Source organism: Pinus tabuliformis, chromosome 4_2 (genome assembly GCF_031772625.1).
Source record: "Pinus tabuliformis cultivar Carrire ecotype Pingquan chromosome 4_2, CPIR1, whole genome shotgun sequence".
Lineage (NCBI taxonomy): Eukaryota > Viridiplantae > Streptophyta > Pinopsida > Pinales > Pinaceae > Pinus > Pinus tabuliformis.
This window is the reverse complement of record NC_142304.1, coordinates 73352635-73369473: the sequence shown is the minus strand read 5'-3', so window position 1 is coordinate 73369473 and position 16839 is coordinate 73352635. Positions and strand designations below refer to the sequence as shown.

The window sequence follows — 16839 nt, the reverse complement described above, 5'->3', positions numbered from 1 at the left end:
CCATCCGTGGCCATCTCTGCTAGAATGTTGAATTGCTCCCTCTCTCCTTTGGGCAGCTCCTAGGCTAGCCTACACACTCCTTGCTAGAGTCAGTAGATCTGCTGCTCAGCTAAATGAGAAATCAGAGTTCTTGGTTGGAAGTTCTCTGAGGAAGAATTCCCTCAAACATGTCTCCCTCTTCCATCTGACATTTTTCTGCCCAACAATTGCCTGTAGAAAACTGCGTCCCACCAGAAAAACCCCTCTTCGTTGGAGCTTCTGCTGCACTTCTCCCTCTGTCGCTGATAGATTTCGATCTGGAAATCTTACCTCTTTGTCAACTCATTTATAGAGATTTACACGAAAATCTGGCCCTCCGGGCCTGAACTGCGCAAACCCCTCTGGGGATTCGAACTGCTGCCTCTTGCAACTATTTCGATCTCCTTTTCTGCTTAGCGCTAGGTTCTCTGGCATTGTTCTTCTTGCTTCACTTGCACTACTCTGATACCATGTGAAAATTCGTAAACTCGAAATGCCTACTGCAGCACACTGATGTTACTTCTCCTACTTTATTAATCCATACAAGTTATTTACTGTGTTATATGATAAATATCGAAGTAAATACAACTGCAGCATCCACTATGTAAAATAATATGTTGAAACAAGAAACTGAACAAAAAAAAGGTACAACACAGTTTTTGGACAAATGTCCCCGGAAAAAACCAATGTGGGAAAACCGGTGAGCAGCTTTGACGGTTTTATTATTATGCAGTAGTAATTTCTGAATACAACTTCTGGATGCCTTCCCGACAATAGAGTTACAGAGAATATCACTGACAGAGAGATCTGTGAGATTACCTCACACTATCACCGGAAATCTTGGTTGATCCAGCCTCTGAATGGTTGCCCCTGGCTGTCTCTGTGCTGCCTCTACACGGTGTTTGCGTTAGCCCAGCGTCACTCCTCCAGCTGATCAATTTGCTGCCAAAGAACTTCAATTTCTGCCTCCCAGTCTCACACCCCGATGCCCAGCTTCTGAAATCGATTCCTTTAGCAAATTTTTGGACTTCCTCTCGGCTTCTACATTGCCTCTGCGTTAGCCTACGCTGCCTCTACGTGGACCTGCGTAGCTCTACGTCAGCCCCTCTGGCTCTGCACTACCACCACTGGATCTCTCTCTGCCTTCTATGTTGAGTATTCTCCGACCAGGAAAAATTTTCCTTCGAATACTATCCCTGCCCCTCACTACAAAAGCTCACTTTGAATTTCTCACCGACAGCTGCTCTGCTTCATAAATTCGATCTTTTGAACTCTCTGTGTGTTCTCCAAGTGCCCATCAAGCCTTTTCTTATAATCCTCTCGTTGATCAATCAACATCCTAGATTAGATTTTAATCAATGACTTGGATTATTTTGACTTGATCTTCGCCTTCTTCTAGAAGTTACACCCACAGTTTAGATTAATACCCATTAATTATTTTAATTTCCTAAGTTTAGACTTAGGGTCCCATTAAAAATAATTAATTATTTTAATAAAACTGTCTCCGGGTGGAATTTCCCAAAACGATTTCTAGGTATTCAAGAATGCATGTGTCTAATTCTCCCTGCAAAATTTGAGACTTAGAGCATATCCGACGCTACCAGAAATCAACACTCCCTAGTCAATTGTCTTTCGAGCAGATCAATGTTCTGCTCAACCAACCTTTTAGCTAGTTCATAAGCAGCAGGTGAGACCAATTGTTCTCTCCTCCAAATGCTCAACAATCTAGTCCGCAACTCCTTGCAAATGGCATCACGACCTTCCATACATGAAGACAAAATGGACTGCATATGTGTTATGACCCTATCATGATGATGTTTCCTAATGCTAAATAAGCATTGGAACACCTGATGAATCAAGCCATCACACTCCAGATCTAACATGATTTCATATGTTCTGACCATGGTCATGATCCAAGTGGATGTTGGTGGCCACCCACCTATCCCACTTGGACCCCCACAACTATCTCTTTCAGTTTTTCAATTTTCGTAATTGTAGCACAATTTACTATTTTTAGTAGTTTTTCGGGTCCTAAACTTTCAGAGCTGTTTTGAGGCCCTAAACGACATTTTTTTGGGAAATTTGGGAGATGTTGCTCTTCAAAAAGTGGTAGTCCTCGGATAGATATTTCTAACGAGCTATTGTACGCGTCAAACGGAGATCGTATGCCAAAGTTACGACCCCGGGAAGTTGATGTACCAATTTACCCAAACAGGGCCCACGATTTGGTGTTTCATCTTCTAGGGTTAGGTTTTTGGATGTTACGGGTTTTTCATTGTTTCTCAACAATAAATAGGCCTTCGAGCCTCATTGTAACACAGTTCAGAGGCATGTAGCCGCCACATCTCTTCTTAGAGATAAACTACCATCGCCCTAGCTGGTTTATTTCCATTTCTGTTTGTAAACATATTTCAGTATTTTACATTAATGAAATGAAGTATTATTTCCGCTACATCTCTGTGTTTATGGTTATCTGTAATTTGTTGCATTCCTGTTTAAATCCAGATCAGTGGCGTCAGAGTGCTCTATTTTTTCTTTGCATGTCCCCAACCTGGTTAGGATATAAGGAGTTAGGGCTTGAACTGGTCGAACCTTTGCAAGACCAGTCTCGCAAATCCTGACAGCCTCCCATGGCGGATGAAAGGAAAGACGAGGGAGCAGGAGATCCTATCAAAATCTTGCTCGAAGAAGCCCTCGAGCGGCAAAGGAACGCGATGATGGACAACTTTTCCTAGATCCTTCAGCGGCTACCCAGAGGCGACGCATCGGCTTCCAACAGCTACTCTGGAAATGCCACACCATTTAACGTACAAGTTAATTTTGAAATACCCATATTCGAGGGTCAGATAGACGCAGATGCCGTAGATAAATGGTTAAATCTGCTAGAAGGTATTTTTCTGTTCTTGAATTTTCGAGTCAGGAAAAGATTGTTTTTACTCTCCTCAAAGCAGCCCCCCACGTCAAGGACTAGTGAGAAACCTACTGCTAGCAGAAGGATGAAATTACAGGCTCACTATTTTCAGCCGCACCCACTTGGAATTCATTCCGAGATGCCGTCAAGGAGCAATACTACCCTGTCAAAAGCTATGAGGACAAATACATAAAGTGGACCACGCTGCGGCAGGGAAGGGACCAAGATGTACCAGAGTTCACAAACATTTTTCATACCCTTCGCACACAGTTGGGTATCAAGGATTTTGAGCTACATTTTGTACTCAAATACCGCGGTTGCCTACACAGGTACATCCAAGAAGAGATGGAGTTCCTGAACATCTCCTCGCTCGACACGGCGTACCGATATGCTGTCAAAATCGAGCAGAAGTTGAAACAAAAGAAGCGAGACTTTGGATCTGCAAATCCGAAGACCAAAGGACAAATCCAAGGCGGGGTGACCCAAGACAACCCGTTGAAGCTGCAAGAAAAGAACAACACCACGAAGTTGAAGAAGGGCACAGGAAAGTGGTGTGAGTTCTGCAAGAGTCCCACTCATAACACAAGTGAGTGTTGGACCAAGCAATCGCTGGTGGCCGAGTTGACAGCTTCCGAATCAAATGCATGTTCCGACCCTGAGTTAGAACCCGACAAGAGGAATGGCAAAGGGAAGCAGATCATTGATGCAGAGCCCAACGCCACTGTTGCCACGGCCAAGATCCAAGAGAATGAGCCCGAAGATCCAGAGGAGGGGGAGCGTCTTTTCCACTCACAGATGTGGGTGAAGGGTTCGCCTCTGCAATTCATTGTCGACAATGGCAGCCAAAAGAACTTCATGTTAGCAGAGGTCGTGAAGCGGTTGGGCCTACTGACTACACCACACCCGCAACTGTACAGTATCGGGTGGCTTTACCAAGGACGAGATCTCCGAGTTCGCCAGCAGTGTCGCCTTCCCTACAGCATCAAACCCTTCACAGACGAGGTATTGTGTGATGTTACACCTCTAGATGTTTGCGATGTATTATTAGGCCAACCAAACTTGTGGAGGCGACATGCAGTGTATGAGTCAAGGACTCGCGCTGTTATTATTTCTTTAGTTAATTCATTATACAGGATACCAGAGGTAGCCCCACCTAGTGCTACCTCTTTGATTGCTGCTAAGAAGGGCAGCAAGCTCATCTCCCAAACTAGGAAATTCATTTTTTTTCTGGTTCGCTCCCAAAGTAAGGGGAAGATCACCGCCACATCCATGACCCCCGTGAAGGGTTCCTCCACGCAGCAGTAGCAACAACAGAGGGATATGGTCATAAAAGAACATAGGAACAACTTCTTCTCACTCACAGGGGTACCACACAAGTTTTAGTTGAGGAACAAAGTCTGGTTTCATCGGCAGAAAGAATGCCTTACCAGAACCTATCAAAAGCTCAGACCACTCCGACATGGTCCTTACACCATTACCAAGGCTGTGGGAAACAATTCTTTGGAGCACAACGTTCCCTCGTCTACACCGAGTGTTCAATGTGGACCATCGTCGACCATGCTCCCCACCATTACTAGACACATCCGAGATTGCAGAACAACTCACCAGGGACCAGGTTCAGCAGATGGAGGAACTCAACACAATGGGGACCATTGCTTCTTAAGGGGGGAGGAATGATCTAGGTGGATGTTGGTGGCCACCCACCTATCCCACTTGGACCCCCACAATTGTCTCTTTCAATTTTTCAGTTTCCGTAATTGTAGCACAATTTACTATTTTTAGCAGTTTTTCGGGTCTTGAAATTCCGGAGCCATTTTGAGGCCCTAAACGATGTTTTTTTGGAAATCTAGGAGCCAACATGGGACCATGGACTGATGTTACTCTTCCCAAAGTGGTAGTCCTTGGATAGATCTTTCTAATGAACTATTGTACGCTTCAAACGAAGATCGTATGCCAAAGTTACAACCCCAGGAAGTTGACATACCAATTTACCCAAACGGGGCCCACAGTTTGGCGTTTCATCTTCTAGGGTTAGGATTTTGGATGTTAAGGGATTTCCATTGTTTCTCAACAATAAATAAGCCTTCGAGCCTCATTGTAACACAATTCAGAGGCATGTATCCGCCACATCTCTTCTCAGAGAAAGCTACCATCGCCCTAGCTGGTTTATTTCCATTTCTATTTGTAAGCATATTTCAGTATTTTACATTAATGAAATGAAGTATTATTTCTGCTGCATCTCTGTGTTTATGGTTATCTCTGTAATTTGTTGTGTTCCTGTTTAAATCCGGATCAGGTCATGACTTCTAAAATCTCAAGCTTCTTCCCACAGGTAGAGCCTGCACTGTTGTCCAAGTCTTGGAAAGTTTCTACTATTAGTTTGAAAACTCTCATCATTGTAAGGAGTTGTAGGCGCGGTTAGTCTCATGATGTCACTGAGACAAGATGCAACTAGAAGTCTAACCCCTTCACAAGGTTCCCCCAAGAACTTGTGTTGTATGCAATGTTTTAAAACTCTGACTCGGACTCCGACTTGGCTGAGGGTCGACTCCGACTCCGACTCAATATCGACTCGGTCGGCTTGATTTCAATGACTCGGTTGTTGTAAAAAATATATTAAATATTTATTTTTTATAAAAAAACATAATTTTAAAGATTTTTATTCATGTTTCCAAACACATAGCATTATAATATAGATAGAAGACAACATATGATCAAAGTAGGCTCATGAATATATCCATTATATCAAAATGGCACCCAGTGCACTGTCCAATACATACATGATCATGAATCATGATTCATGATATAGAGATCAAAACAAAAACACATAACCAAGGAGGCTAGATATGGCCTCTACAACAAAAGTAAACTATGACCAGTACTACTGGCTATTGCCAGAGGAGCCGAGATCATGTGGATCAATCTTTGGATCATCATCAGAGTCAGACAGGGGGCCCCATGGCTCCTCATCATCATCTCCAACTGCAACTGTAGAAGTGGTAGCACTAGCAGGCTGTGCAGCAGATGCAGGCTGAGATAGACGAGATATGCGCTTCTGTCGTGGCTGAGCAGAGGAAGCACCTGCAACTGGAGGACTTGCTGGCTGTGAGGTTGAGGCTGGTACAAGTGGATCAGGATCTGCATTCAACTGAACATTATGTTCGAGTGATGCTATTGTCTGTAATTCATAATCCATATCCTCATCAGAAGCAAACTCTGTTGGATGACTCTCCACTACCCAATCTAATGTTGTATCAATGTCTTCCAACACAATGGGATCTGAATTAGGTCTTTTGTTCAGCAATTGATGTGCCTGAGTCGGAGGTTGTATTGGACATAAACTAGATCATTTAACCATTTTTTATCCAAACGGTTTCTTTTCTTTGTGCGAATCCTTTCAAAGACAGACCAATTGCGCTCACACCCAGTAGCACTGCAAGTTTGACTCAAAATACAAATTGCAAACTTCTGCAATTCAAGACAATGGCTACCAAAAGCCTCCCACCATTGTGCTGCAAAAAACATAGGAGTGTAATGAGTTAGCTCAACAAAATCACAAATTATATCCAACTTTCAGATTATAAACGATTTAACAAAATAAGTATCAAGAATTTGAAAATTGAAATTTTTGTTTACTTGGCTCATCTGCTTCCCTTGCAATCTTTGCTAGGTTCTTCCCAAAGGTACCTGAGGCATTGGTGAAGGTTGTCACTTGTTGGTGTATCTCTAGCTGATCACACTCCAAAGGGATCATGCAATCAATGCAGTCAATCAATCCATCTCTAACCTCCCCCCTCAAAGCTCCTGTCGCCTTAGCTTTATAATGATACCGTGGGTTCAAAAAATACCCAGCTGCATGTATAGGGCGATGGAGTTGATTGTTCCATCTTTCATCAATGATTGCCCAAAAGGACCCATACTTAGCTACTTTATCATTGTATGCCCTCTTTATTTGCTCCTTTGCTTGATCCATAGCTTCATAAATGAAGCCCATAGCCAATCTTTTCCCATCCACCAACCGCAACACCTTAACCAGTGGCTCAGCAAGCTTCACAATCTCTGCTGCCTTTCTCCAAAATATTTTCTCATTAACTTTCTTTTTCAATTATTTGCCTTCCAGTTTGTGAAACCACTGGCTTAGATTCCATTCTTCACTGGAATTTTTTTTTGCAAGTTTCTATGTTGTGAAAGCATAGATTGCAATGTCAAAAAATGAGTAGCAAATCTAGTGATGGCAAGCTTAATAATATCCATGCCCCCTGTGTGTTTCTTTATGAGGCTCAAAAACCATGAATGATTGTAGATAAATTTTGTTATGCTTTTGGCATGATCTACAATGTTTTTGACCCAATCTAATTTTCCAATATTCTTAAGCATGAGGTCTATGCAATGTGTAGCACATGGGGTCCAAAAGATGGTCTTGTGTTTTTCCTCTAACAGTTTACCAGCAAGAACATAGTTAGAGGCATTATCTGTTATGACTTGAACAACATTAGCCACCCCCACCTCCTCAACAACCTCATCCAATAGCTGAAACAACAATTGCCCATCTTTTACCTTATCAGATGCATCAACTGATTTTAGAAACATAGTTCCCTGTGGGCAGAAGATAAGAAAGTTTATGATGGTAGGTTTCTTTGATCAGTCCATCCATCTGACATGATGGTACATCCTGTTCTTGCCCATGGGTCCTTGAAATCTTTCAAATAATCATTAATGGATAAAATTTCTTTCTGCAAACGATACTCCCTTAGCTCATGCATAGTAGGGCCTTTGAAGCCTTTTCCAGCAGCATGTATGGCATCAAACATAGGCTCATAATATGATGAACGGGAAGCATTGAAGGGGATATCAGCATCATACCACCATTTAGCTATGTAATCACAAGTAGTCTCCCTCAATTCTTTCTTCCAATGGTCATCTAAAGTGGGTTGCATTTGACTTCTACTAGCTTGAGGACCATGTGCATCTGATAGAGAGGAGGGAGTGAAATAAATTTTGATATTCATGTCACCCTTTTTCATTCTACCCTTTCCCTTTTCTTGAATAGACTCAAAAGAGGGAGGAACATATCGTAAGGGGTTGGATGCATTAGTACAAAGGATAGAGGAAGAACCCTCAAAATCAAAATGGGGGTTGGTAGCCAACATTTTTTGTATATTCTTCTTCCTCCCAATTTTAGCCTCTAACTCTTTTTGCCTAGCTTTATCTTCTTTAAACTTCTTAAAGCTGGCTAACAAATTCTTCCTAATCTCCCCAATTTCTGGTGAGGTGCATAGAGTAATTTGGCCTCTAATCCCTGCCAAGTGTTGTTTCAGCCTATTAATGCCCCCAGGACCTTCCTTAATTTTCCTATGGCAAAAATTTGCAATGCATTTGACTATCAACCATTTCAACATATGCCCAAGCAGCATCTTTCACTCTAGGTGCCATTTTTTGACTTGGAAATGAAAACAAAAAATCTGAAAATGAAAACAAAACAAAAAAACATTGATTCAATGTTCATTTCTTTCACAAAAAACACTCTTTAGGATTTCAAGATTTGCACATAAAATTTAAGAAGCAAAAGCAGATTTCTACAAGTGAAAAAAATACCTCCAGGCACAAACTGCCTCCTCAAGCTTGCTCCAAGAAACCAACTCCTCAATGTTGCTCCAAATGGCTGCCCAAAAAGCTCCTCACTCCAGCTACAATGCTTGCCCAAGACTCCTCACTACTGCTCCAAAAACAAACTCAACAACTCCTCACAAACTCTCACTGAAATTCTCACTCAAATGCATGAGATGGCTATGAGGAAATGAGAGGGGTTGGGTGAGTTAAATAGGGTTTAGGAAAGGGGAATGGACCCCAAAGACCAAATAAACAAAAAATAAAGTGCTTTGGAGTCCCCCACACTTAACATTTAAAAAAAAATCGCAGTTTTTTTAGGTTGTTGGGCGGCTATACGCAACCCGGCTGAGTTAATACGGACTCGGCTAAGCCGGGCAGGTTAATATCGAGCCGGCCGAGTTGTTAGACAACTCGGCCAACTTGGTATTAACCCGGCCAGCCGAACCGTTTCCTAGGCCAAGTCAGCGTTGGGAGGTCTGGCTCGGACCAACTCGGCCGAGTCGATTCCAAGCCGATCGTTTTTAAAAACAGTGGTTGTATGAGAGCAAGCATAGTTGGTTTTAGAACCCAAATTAGTTTTTTCCCTTCTAACTGGCTCACTTTGGAAAGGAGTGCATCTAGTTCATCAAGTTTGAAAAGAACTTTCCATGTGACCTCATATGTTTTAAATCTATCCCAAGTGCAAGAATTTGGTGTCTTATTTCCTACCCCTTCTGCACATCCTTGAGTTGCTCTCGCTGAATAAAGGCATGAACCCCTCTTGAGAATGGTTTGTTGTTCTACTGGTCTAATGAAGCATTGTCGCTTGGGGTCTTGAACTGGTGTTGATTTAATCCTTTGAGAAGGCTCTTGAGAGTGTCTAGGGACTTTTCAAGGTCCACCTTAGAATCATGTCTCTGTTGATCTAGCATATTGTAATATCCCTTCCTAAATTAATTTCGAATAGAATTAATCACTACATTTTGGTGCCAATTTTGGAGGTGATGAGACCCATTCGATTTTATTAGGAGGTTTAGACTTTAGTAGAAGTTATTTTGGTGTAGTTAAGTTACACGTGGGGGCCACCCACACTAGGAGAATACGCACTCCCTAGTTCGAATTGCATGAAAGGGGAAGTCGATGGTTAAGTGAGGGACCCACGATGGAGGGAAAAGTGTTCCACGAAATCTATAAAAGGAAGGCAGCTCTCCTCATTTCATCATCTTTAGCATATCAAATTTCTTCTCAATTGCTAGAGCTGCTTAGTCGGGTCACTTGTTGTTTAGCAATTTTTCCAAGCAGAGAACTCACCATTTCTTCAATGTACTACAAGTGCCACCCTAGAGAGGTTCATCCATAATCTTCCAGAGGTGATTTTCAGTGTGGTTTGCAGCATTTGTATTTAGCGTCTCCAGGTGCTGTGTATTTCTGGAGGATGCGATAGGAGAAACGAAGTTGTGATTTTGACATTCTTCAGGGGAGCTTTTGCCGGGAGAAATTTTAGGAGAGAAGCTCTAGTGATTTGCTGCCATTTGGGCGAGTTTTTGGGTTGGAGGAGAGAGCTATCATTCAGTGGGGATTTCGCACTTCATAGGCTAGCGTAGAAGGAGAAGATTGAGCACACGTGGGAGGTGGAGACTCAGCCATTGAGGCTAATATTTGTCGGCAGAGATAAGGAAAGTATTAGTGGAGGTGATTCCTTCTTTTCTGAAGTGTTTGAGGAGGATTTCGCTGGTGTATTGGCAGGCAGTGTGCTTCAGTAGTTTTGGAGGGCATAGGGCTTTTTGGGGATCGATTTTGGAAAGTCAAAATCCGGCCAAACCATTTCTGGGTTTTTCTAGGTTTTGTGAGAGGACTCTGTGATTAAAATTTTATAATTCTCCTAGTGATATTTGATTTTGAAATCCTCATTCTTATAACAGGGCAAATCGCTAGTTAGCTAGGGAATTTGCACCATTTTGTGGGTTCGACTTTGGCTTGGAGATAGGCCAAACCCTTTCTAGATTTTTGGTGGAGAGCTCAAGATTAATTTTGCAGCATTTTCTGAGCACCGGAGGTGGGGTTTCTAGCAGTTCTTTTCTAGCTAGTAGTGAAATTTTCTGGGCAATGCAGAGCATCATTGGAGCAGTGATTATCAACATTTTAGATTATTGTTTTATCACCTGGGTTCTGTCACACTTGCCTTTGAGACAAGCCCAAATGCACTTCTTCATACTATTGTACTTGCTCCATTGAATTAATAAAATGGCCCAGCTGGTTCTTACTTATGGAGTTTATGAGTATTTGCTAAATGTTTAAAATTTGATGTTGTCTTTGTTTTTGCTTTGTCTATAGCTGTTTATCCAAGTTTGTAACATTACACATATTGCTTTAAATTTTAAGAGAACTTACAAATAATGGTAATGAAGACTGATATAATATGGGCATTGCATTACTCTGTAAGAAAATACAATACCACAAGAGTTATAGAGAAAACCTGATATCCTGGTAATGAGATAAACTTCAATTCAATGCTCAGCCAAGTTTGTCAAATGCACTGGTTCTCTGCTCTAATCGTACTGTCTTTGCAACATCTCTGCCACATTGCCCTTCAAACCTCTGCAACCCTGACATATGACAGTACTTATGAGAAGATTTACACAATACTGTGATGTACTCTACTTCAGACAAACCCCTCGATGTGCGTAGAGTTTCTCTGGCAGTTGAATAATCTCCAGAATTTTGCTCAGGTATGAGGTAAGCAGTTGAAACTCCACATATGGCTTCACGTCCAATTCAGCTAGCTGTAGCAGCCTCAAAGCGTCTTAGAAACACCAAGAAGAGAAATATTCTTCAGCAGGGACGATATATAAATAACAATGAACTTCAAATGCACTGTAGGCACTTCCAGAAATTAAAGGGAGGACAGTACTTTATATACAACAACCGAATAGGGAGTGACTTGTGACCTTGTTCCACAAATCTTCAATGCCTAGCAGCTAACAGGCTCTCGGCATAACCAATAATTTACCTGACGATTTTGGTGATCACGCCTTCCTTTCCTGGAACTATGAATCGACCGTTGTTGTACTGGAAAAACGGATTCAAGCGTAGACAATTCTGGTCTTTGATGTGGCCCGATCAACGTATGCTCTTCCCTCAACTGTTAATCTACGTCGAGCCCCTTGATTACACAAATGACGACACTGCTCTGGGCACAACACGACAATTAATTAATTCTCCTCTACGTACTGGCTTCGGCACTATAACGCATATGCATCATGCGCACTTTCTCCTTTGCCATACCTCGACCGTCGACCTTGCCCCACCTTCGTTCGATGCGTTGATGAATGATCGGTCGATCCATCATCTGGTTCGAGTATTCAATGCATAGCCATACAACATTGCAACAATGGCACTTGGCCCTCTGCAAATACGCTCAGTCCTGGCAATCGATCACGCCTCAAAAGAACACTGAGACCGGCTCCAATATGTCACGCCCAGTCCTCACGATGAGTGCGGTTGACCACTTATGCTACGCGAAATCAATTATCAGGACCCTGCAAGTATCTAGCATCACAAATGTGGCACGTACTCGGCTTTGACCACATGCAAAATAAACAACTGGAGGTCGGTCCATCATCCACCATCACGCCCAAAAAATGAAAGCTCACGGCTTCAAGGTGATGGCTCTAGCCAAATAATTTTCCTTTCTGCTCAGAACGATGAAGGAATTCCCGCAGTCGGCTCAACCCATCGACTTTGCCATAGCAAAGATAATTTGAAATATTCGGCCTTTCAATTTTACAATGGCACTTTGATTAAGTACGACATTCATAATATTTGCGACCCCGTCATAAAATAATCTCAACCTTTTAATAATTTAAATTGTGGCCTCCTTATAACATGATTAGCACCGTCCCGCCGCCCCTTCCCTCTTCTAATAATTTTGATGGCCGCGTCTTTCATGGCTCTTTTAATTCCTTCATAGATTCGTCGGATCGTTATTGAACCAAAGACTATTCGGAAGAAAATTTGTCCAATGCTTAATAGGAAAATTTGTCAAGCCCTCAAACAATAATATTTGCAATTGAAAACTTTGAACTTGGATTTTGGCTTGAATTTGATCTGTAAATTAAGCCGTCACGTTAAACCGTCACGCTGGCATGAACATCAGCGCTGATACCATTATAATATCCCAAACGGGATATTTTGCTAAATTTACAAAAATCGAACTCAACCCAAATTTCACCATTAAATTATTATTCATTTAACATAGGAATGCCATGTAAAATAAAACAAACAGAGCAAATTTCACCATTAAATTATTATTCATTTAACATAGGAATGCCATGTAAAATAAAACAAACAGAGCAATGCAATCCAATAACACAATGAACAGAAAATTCTAGCTTTTATTATAATGGATACACTGAGCAATGCAATCCAATAACACAATGAACAGAAAATTCTAGCTTTTATTATAATGGATACACTGTGGTTACATGTATATACAACCAAAATAGCTAAGATGAACGTTGGCCTCAAGATAATCTTTTGCACTGCACTGGCCTCCAAAACGGCACTGAAATGTCACTACTAAGCTCTCCTGTGAATTTTGGATGAATTCACCAAGGGGAGATGGGTACTCACCCAATCTTTCTAAATCACCCGTGGGTTTCTGTCCTAGTGCTATTGCTAAAATAAAGAACCGGGTTCTTAACCACTCATATAAGAAAAAATATCAAATCCAAGATGTTTTCCAATGGCCTCCTCCTCTTTTATAGATCTGATGGACCCCTCTAGAATCTGCTATTTTATTATTATTTTAATCATGGAGCACTTTTTCCTCTTTTATTTCCATTAAAATATTCTTTTTAATGTGGGAAAAGGGTAAATGGGCCATCATGTCTCCTCAGGTCACTGAAACTCGCTTCTAACTATCCCATCTTATAGATTTTCTCGTTCCAGTTCCAACGAGCTATTACACTAAAGTATTCTGTCAAGTATTCTTCCCGGAATGTCACCTTAAGCATAATTAATTGAGTCAGGCCCAATAATAACTCTGTTTTTTTAAAGTCGTCTGAATGTGCTGGAATGAAAGACAAACTATGCAGATGATGGAATATACCAAGCGAATGTCATCAGACCTCGTAGAAACCCTGCAAAACCCCTCCAAAAACACCTAGGCACGTTGATGACACCAACCTGCACCTATGACCTATCTGCCCCCAACTCTAAAAGTCCATCGTAACCATGTCATAAAGAACACCAGAAAAAGGAACATCACAACTAAGGTGTTTGCTTCTTTGATTAATCACTAGAAATGTTCCTTTATAGTCTCTGCATGAGATAAACTAATATATTTTTAAATTAGCTGATCTATCCCTTGTGTTGAATGATAGTGAATCAACTTGAATGAAGCCGAATTGATTAGTTCAAGTGAATGGTTTCGATAGGAAAAAATTTATATTTGACTGTTGGAATTTGGTTATAACTTATTATAATGAACTGTGACTATCTGAATATGGAGGTTATAAGTTTTGATTGTAACTCAGGTTTACACCCTCCCATTCTCTTTGCTTCCCAGCTCAGTTGTTGAACGTCCTGGAAATATGTAAGCATTCCATACTTTGCAGACTCAATTGATCGTCAATTACGATCTTGGCTATCTGTTATGTTTTAACTGACCTGGATTTTTTTTTGTACATACTTTTTCATGATTTATAATATTAAATGTAGTTGCTTACAAGTTACAACACATTTTGTTACACAGCATAATGCAAACGTTGCTTGATAGGCTTGTTCCTGTCTTCCTGGAACAGCTGTTAGAAGATTACAGAAATTGGGTTCAGATGGACACTTTTAACTCTGACAGAGAAGAATCATTCTCTTCTACCAAGTCTATTATTGAATTAGATGAACCATAAATTCAGTAACTGCCACAACGTACTTGAAACAATGTGTATTGATAAGCTTTATATATTGATCTTTTAATGACATGTCTGCTCTAGAAATAACTACTACGTTAATGAAACTTATCAAATCAGGATGCAATGGAGCAGTTACTTGTTAACTTTAATTCTTCAGATGCCGCAAGTATCATGTCAGTGAATATATTTCCAAGGGTCCAGAAAGAAACTTATCAGGAATATCTCAGCAACAAAAAATACTAAAATATTGTTCTTTTGTATTTGAAAAAATCAAGGGCAACCCCTTCTTGTACCCTTTTTACCAGAAAAGGGGACTGTAACCCCTTTTTTTTCAATCCCTGCTTTTCCTCTTCAAAATGAGCAAAACATCCATCATCTTGCAATATTTTCATGTTCCTCAAAATATCATGATTCTTTTGGCCGATAATATCAGGGAGATGACAAACTCAGGAATATATTGCTAATATTTGCAACTATTCTTCAAAGTTCGAAGCATACCATGAGTAAATGTTGGAGGAACCTTTGGAATTTGGGAATTGATGTTTTTTTATTGTAAGAGATACAATTCAGAAGCCTAAATTTCCTTGCAGGCTTGGATAATGACATCGGAAGACTTATAAGGATGGTGACTATAATAATTAGCATTGGTAATTTGTGCATTCGTCAAAAGCAACATATCCTAATACTTATTTTCTGTTAACTTCTCAAGATGATATCTTGTACAACTGGGGAAAGGCATTATTATTCAATGGATGGTCTATTGTCAGCGGATTAGAACTAATTCAAATTTCAACCGGAATCTATGTTTTACGTCTTGTACAGTAGGCTTATGAAATTACTTGAAGGAGCTATGAGTGCAGCCTTTTAGTTGCGATTCAACCACAATCTGTGTTTTACGTCTTGTACAGTAGGATTGTGAAATTAGTCGAAGGAGCTATGAGGGCAGCTTTTAGTAGCTGTGACTCAACATGTAACTGAAACTGGAGATACAGCCATTGATATTTGCATAAGATCAAACTTGTAATTGTTTTAGGTATATATTACCATATTCCATGTAGCAGTTCAAACTTCAATGAGAAGTAAAAATCTTGATTGCTATTTCTATGATTAACGAAGTATATTGGAAGTGCATACAATTGAAGGCTCTATCTCTCTCTCTCAAATAAAATGCATCTTATATGACATTTATATTCTATCAGTTTACATATATTGTTTCATCAAGAGCCTTTGCATCTGCAAGTAAGGCTCTTTCTCCCAACACGAGCATGAAGAGCTAGAGTCACAACCATAGCCCCAATATCTATATTGTCTATTTCTTTCCTAAATCTATCCTAGCCATGATGTGTGAAATTATTCAGCTTTAATGTTTGTTAGATCCCCCAGTTGAAGCTTGGTAGAGTTTTCATGAACTTTTGTTGCCTTGTATCTCCTTTTGCAAGAAAGAGAGACATGTTAGTTTTTGTAACATTGGATGTGTCCTGGCCACAAAATTTGGTGGAGAGGCTAGAATACATGAGATCTCCAAAACCCAGAAATCGTTTTTGGAAATTCCGCCTAGAAGTGTTTCAATTAGATTATTAACCATTTTAAATATTTCTTAAATCTAAACTTAGGGAATATGGTTAATTAATCAGTGTTATATGAGATAAGGCGATAATCATCTAGAAACTCAGACAATTGATCCAGAGATGATCTTAGCCATTGGTTAAGTTTTAATCTTGGCCATTAGTTGATCCAAGATCTTTTTCTTACAGAGGTATTGAAGAATTACATGGATAAATTGCAGCTTAACCATAGAAACTTAAAGTGCACATGAAAGAAAAGAGGAAACACATAAAGGCATGAAAAGATGACAAGAGACTTGATAACGGAGTTTGTCCAATTTGGTCTATGTCTCTGGGCCCTTCTCAACAGTGGAGAGGCTTTCATTCATTAAGTGGCATGAAAAATGAATAAATACAATCAACATTTACATAAACTCCTTATACCTCTTTGCTGGAATATGGACGAAAAATGGAGAGACCAGCTGCAAAAACAGATAGTACCACTGAATTCCTGGCGAAAAATCATGCAAAAATGCTTGTCCAAATGCCCAATTATGAGAAAAAAACTTCTTGCACCTCTTTGAATCTTTTCATACCCCCAAGATTCCCTGGGGCAAGGTTTCGGCCCCTGCCAGGAATCAGGGGTCCACCCTACAGCAATAAAATAATGACAAATCTCGGTAGTCGTGTCGACCTCCTCCCCTGGCACATCTACAAAGGCAAGTTAAATACTTGTTTGCAGGTGGAGTTTACCACACAATGTGGTTTGGTGTAATGGTAATTTGGGCAATTAGTTGGAGAGGGGTCGGGGGATCAAATCTCGCCCCTCTCAAAATTGTGTGCGTTTGTTTTTTGTTAACGGTGG

General features: G+C 40.6%; 1 protein-coding gene across 2 annotated transcripts in view; it reads left to right on the top strand.

The window, feature by feature from the left end:
- The window catches only part of LOC149168288 (uncharacterized), a 304781-nt gene extending 289249 nt beyond the window's left edge, over positions 1-15532 (top strand). Inside the window, exons 6-7 of one of the 2 annotated variants that reach the window (XM_089428217.1) lie at positions 14039-14114; positions 14274-15532. In XM_089428217.1, the coding sequence (XP_089284343.1) occupies positions 14039-14114; positions 14274-14427 (230 nt within the window). In that variant the 3' untranslated portion in view covers positions 14428-15532. The remainder of the gene's footprint in view (positions 1-14038; positions 14115-14273) is intronic. The other variant, XM_089428216.1, reaches the window with a different exon arrangement.
- The last annotated feature ends 1307 nt before the right edge of the window (positions 15533-16839 follow it).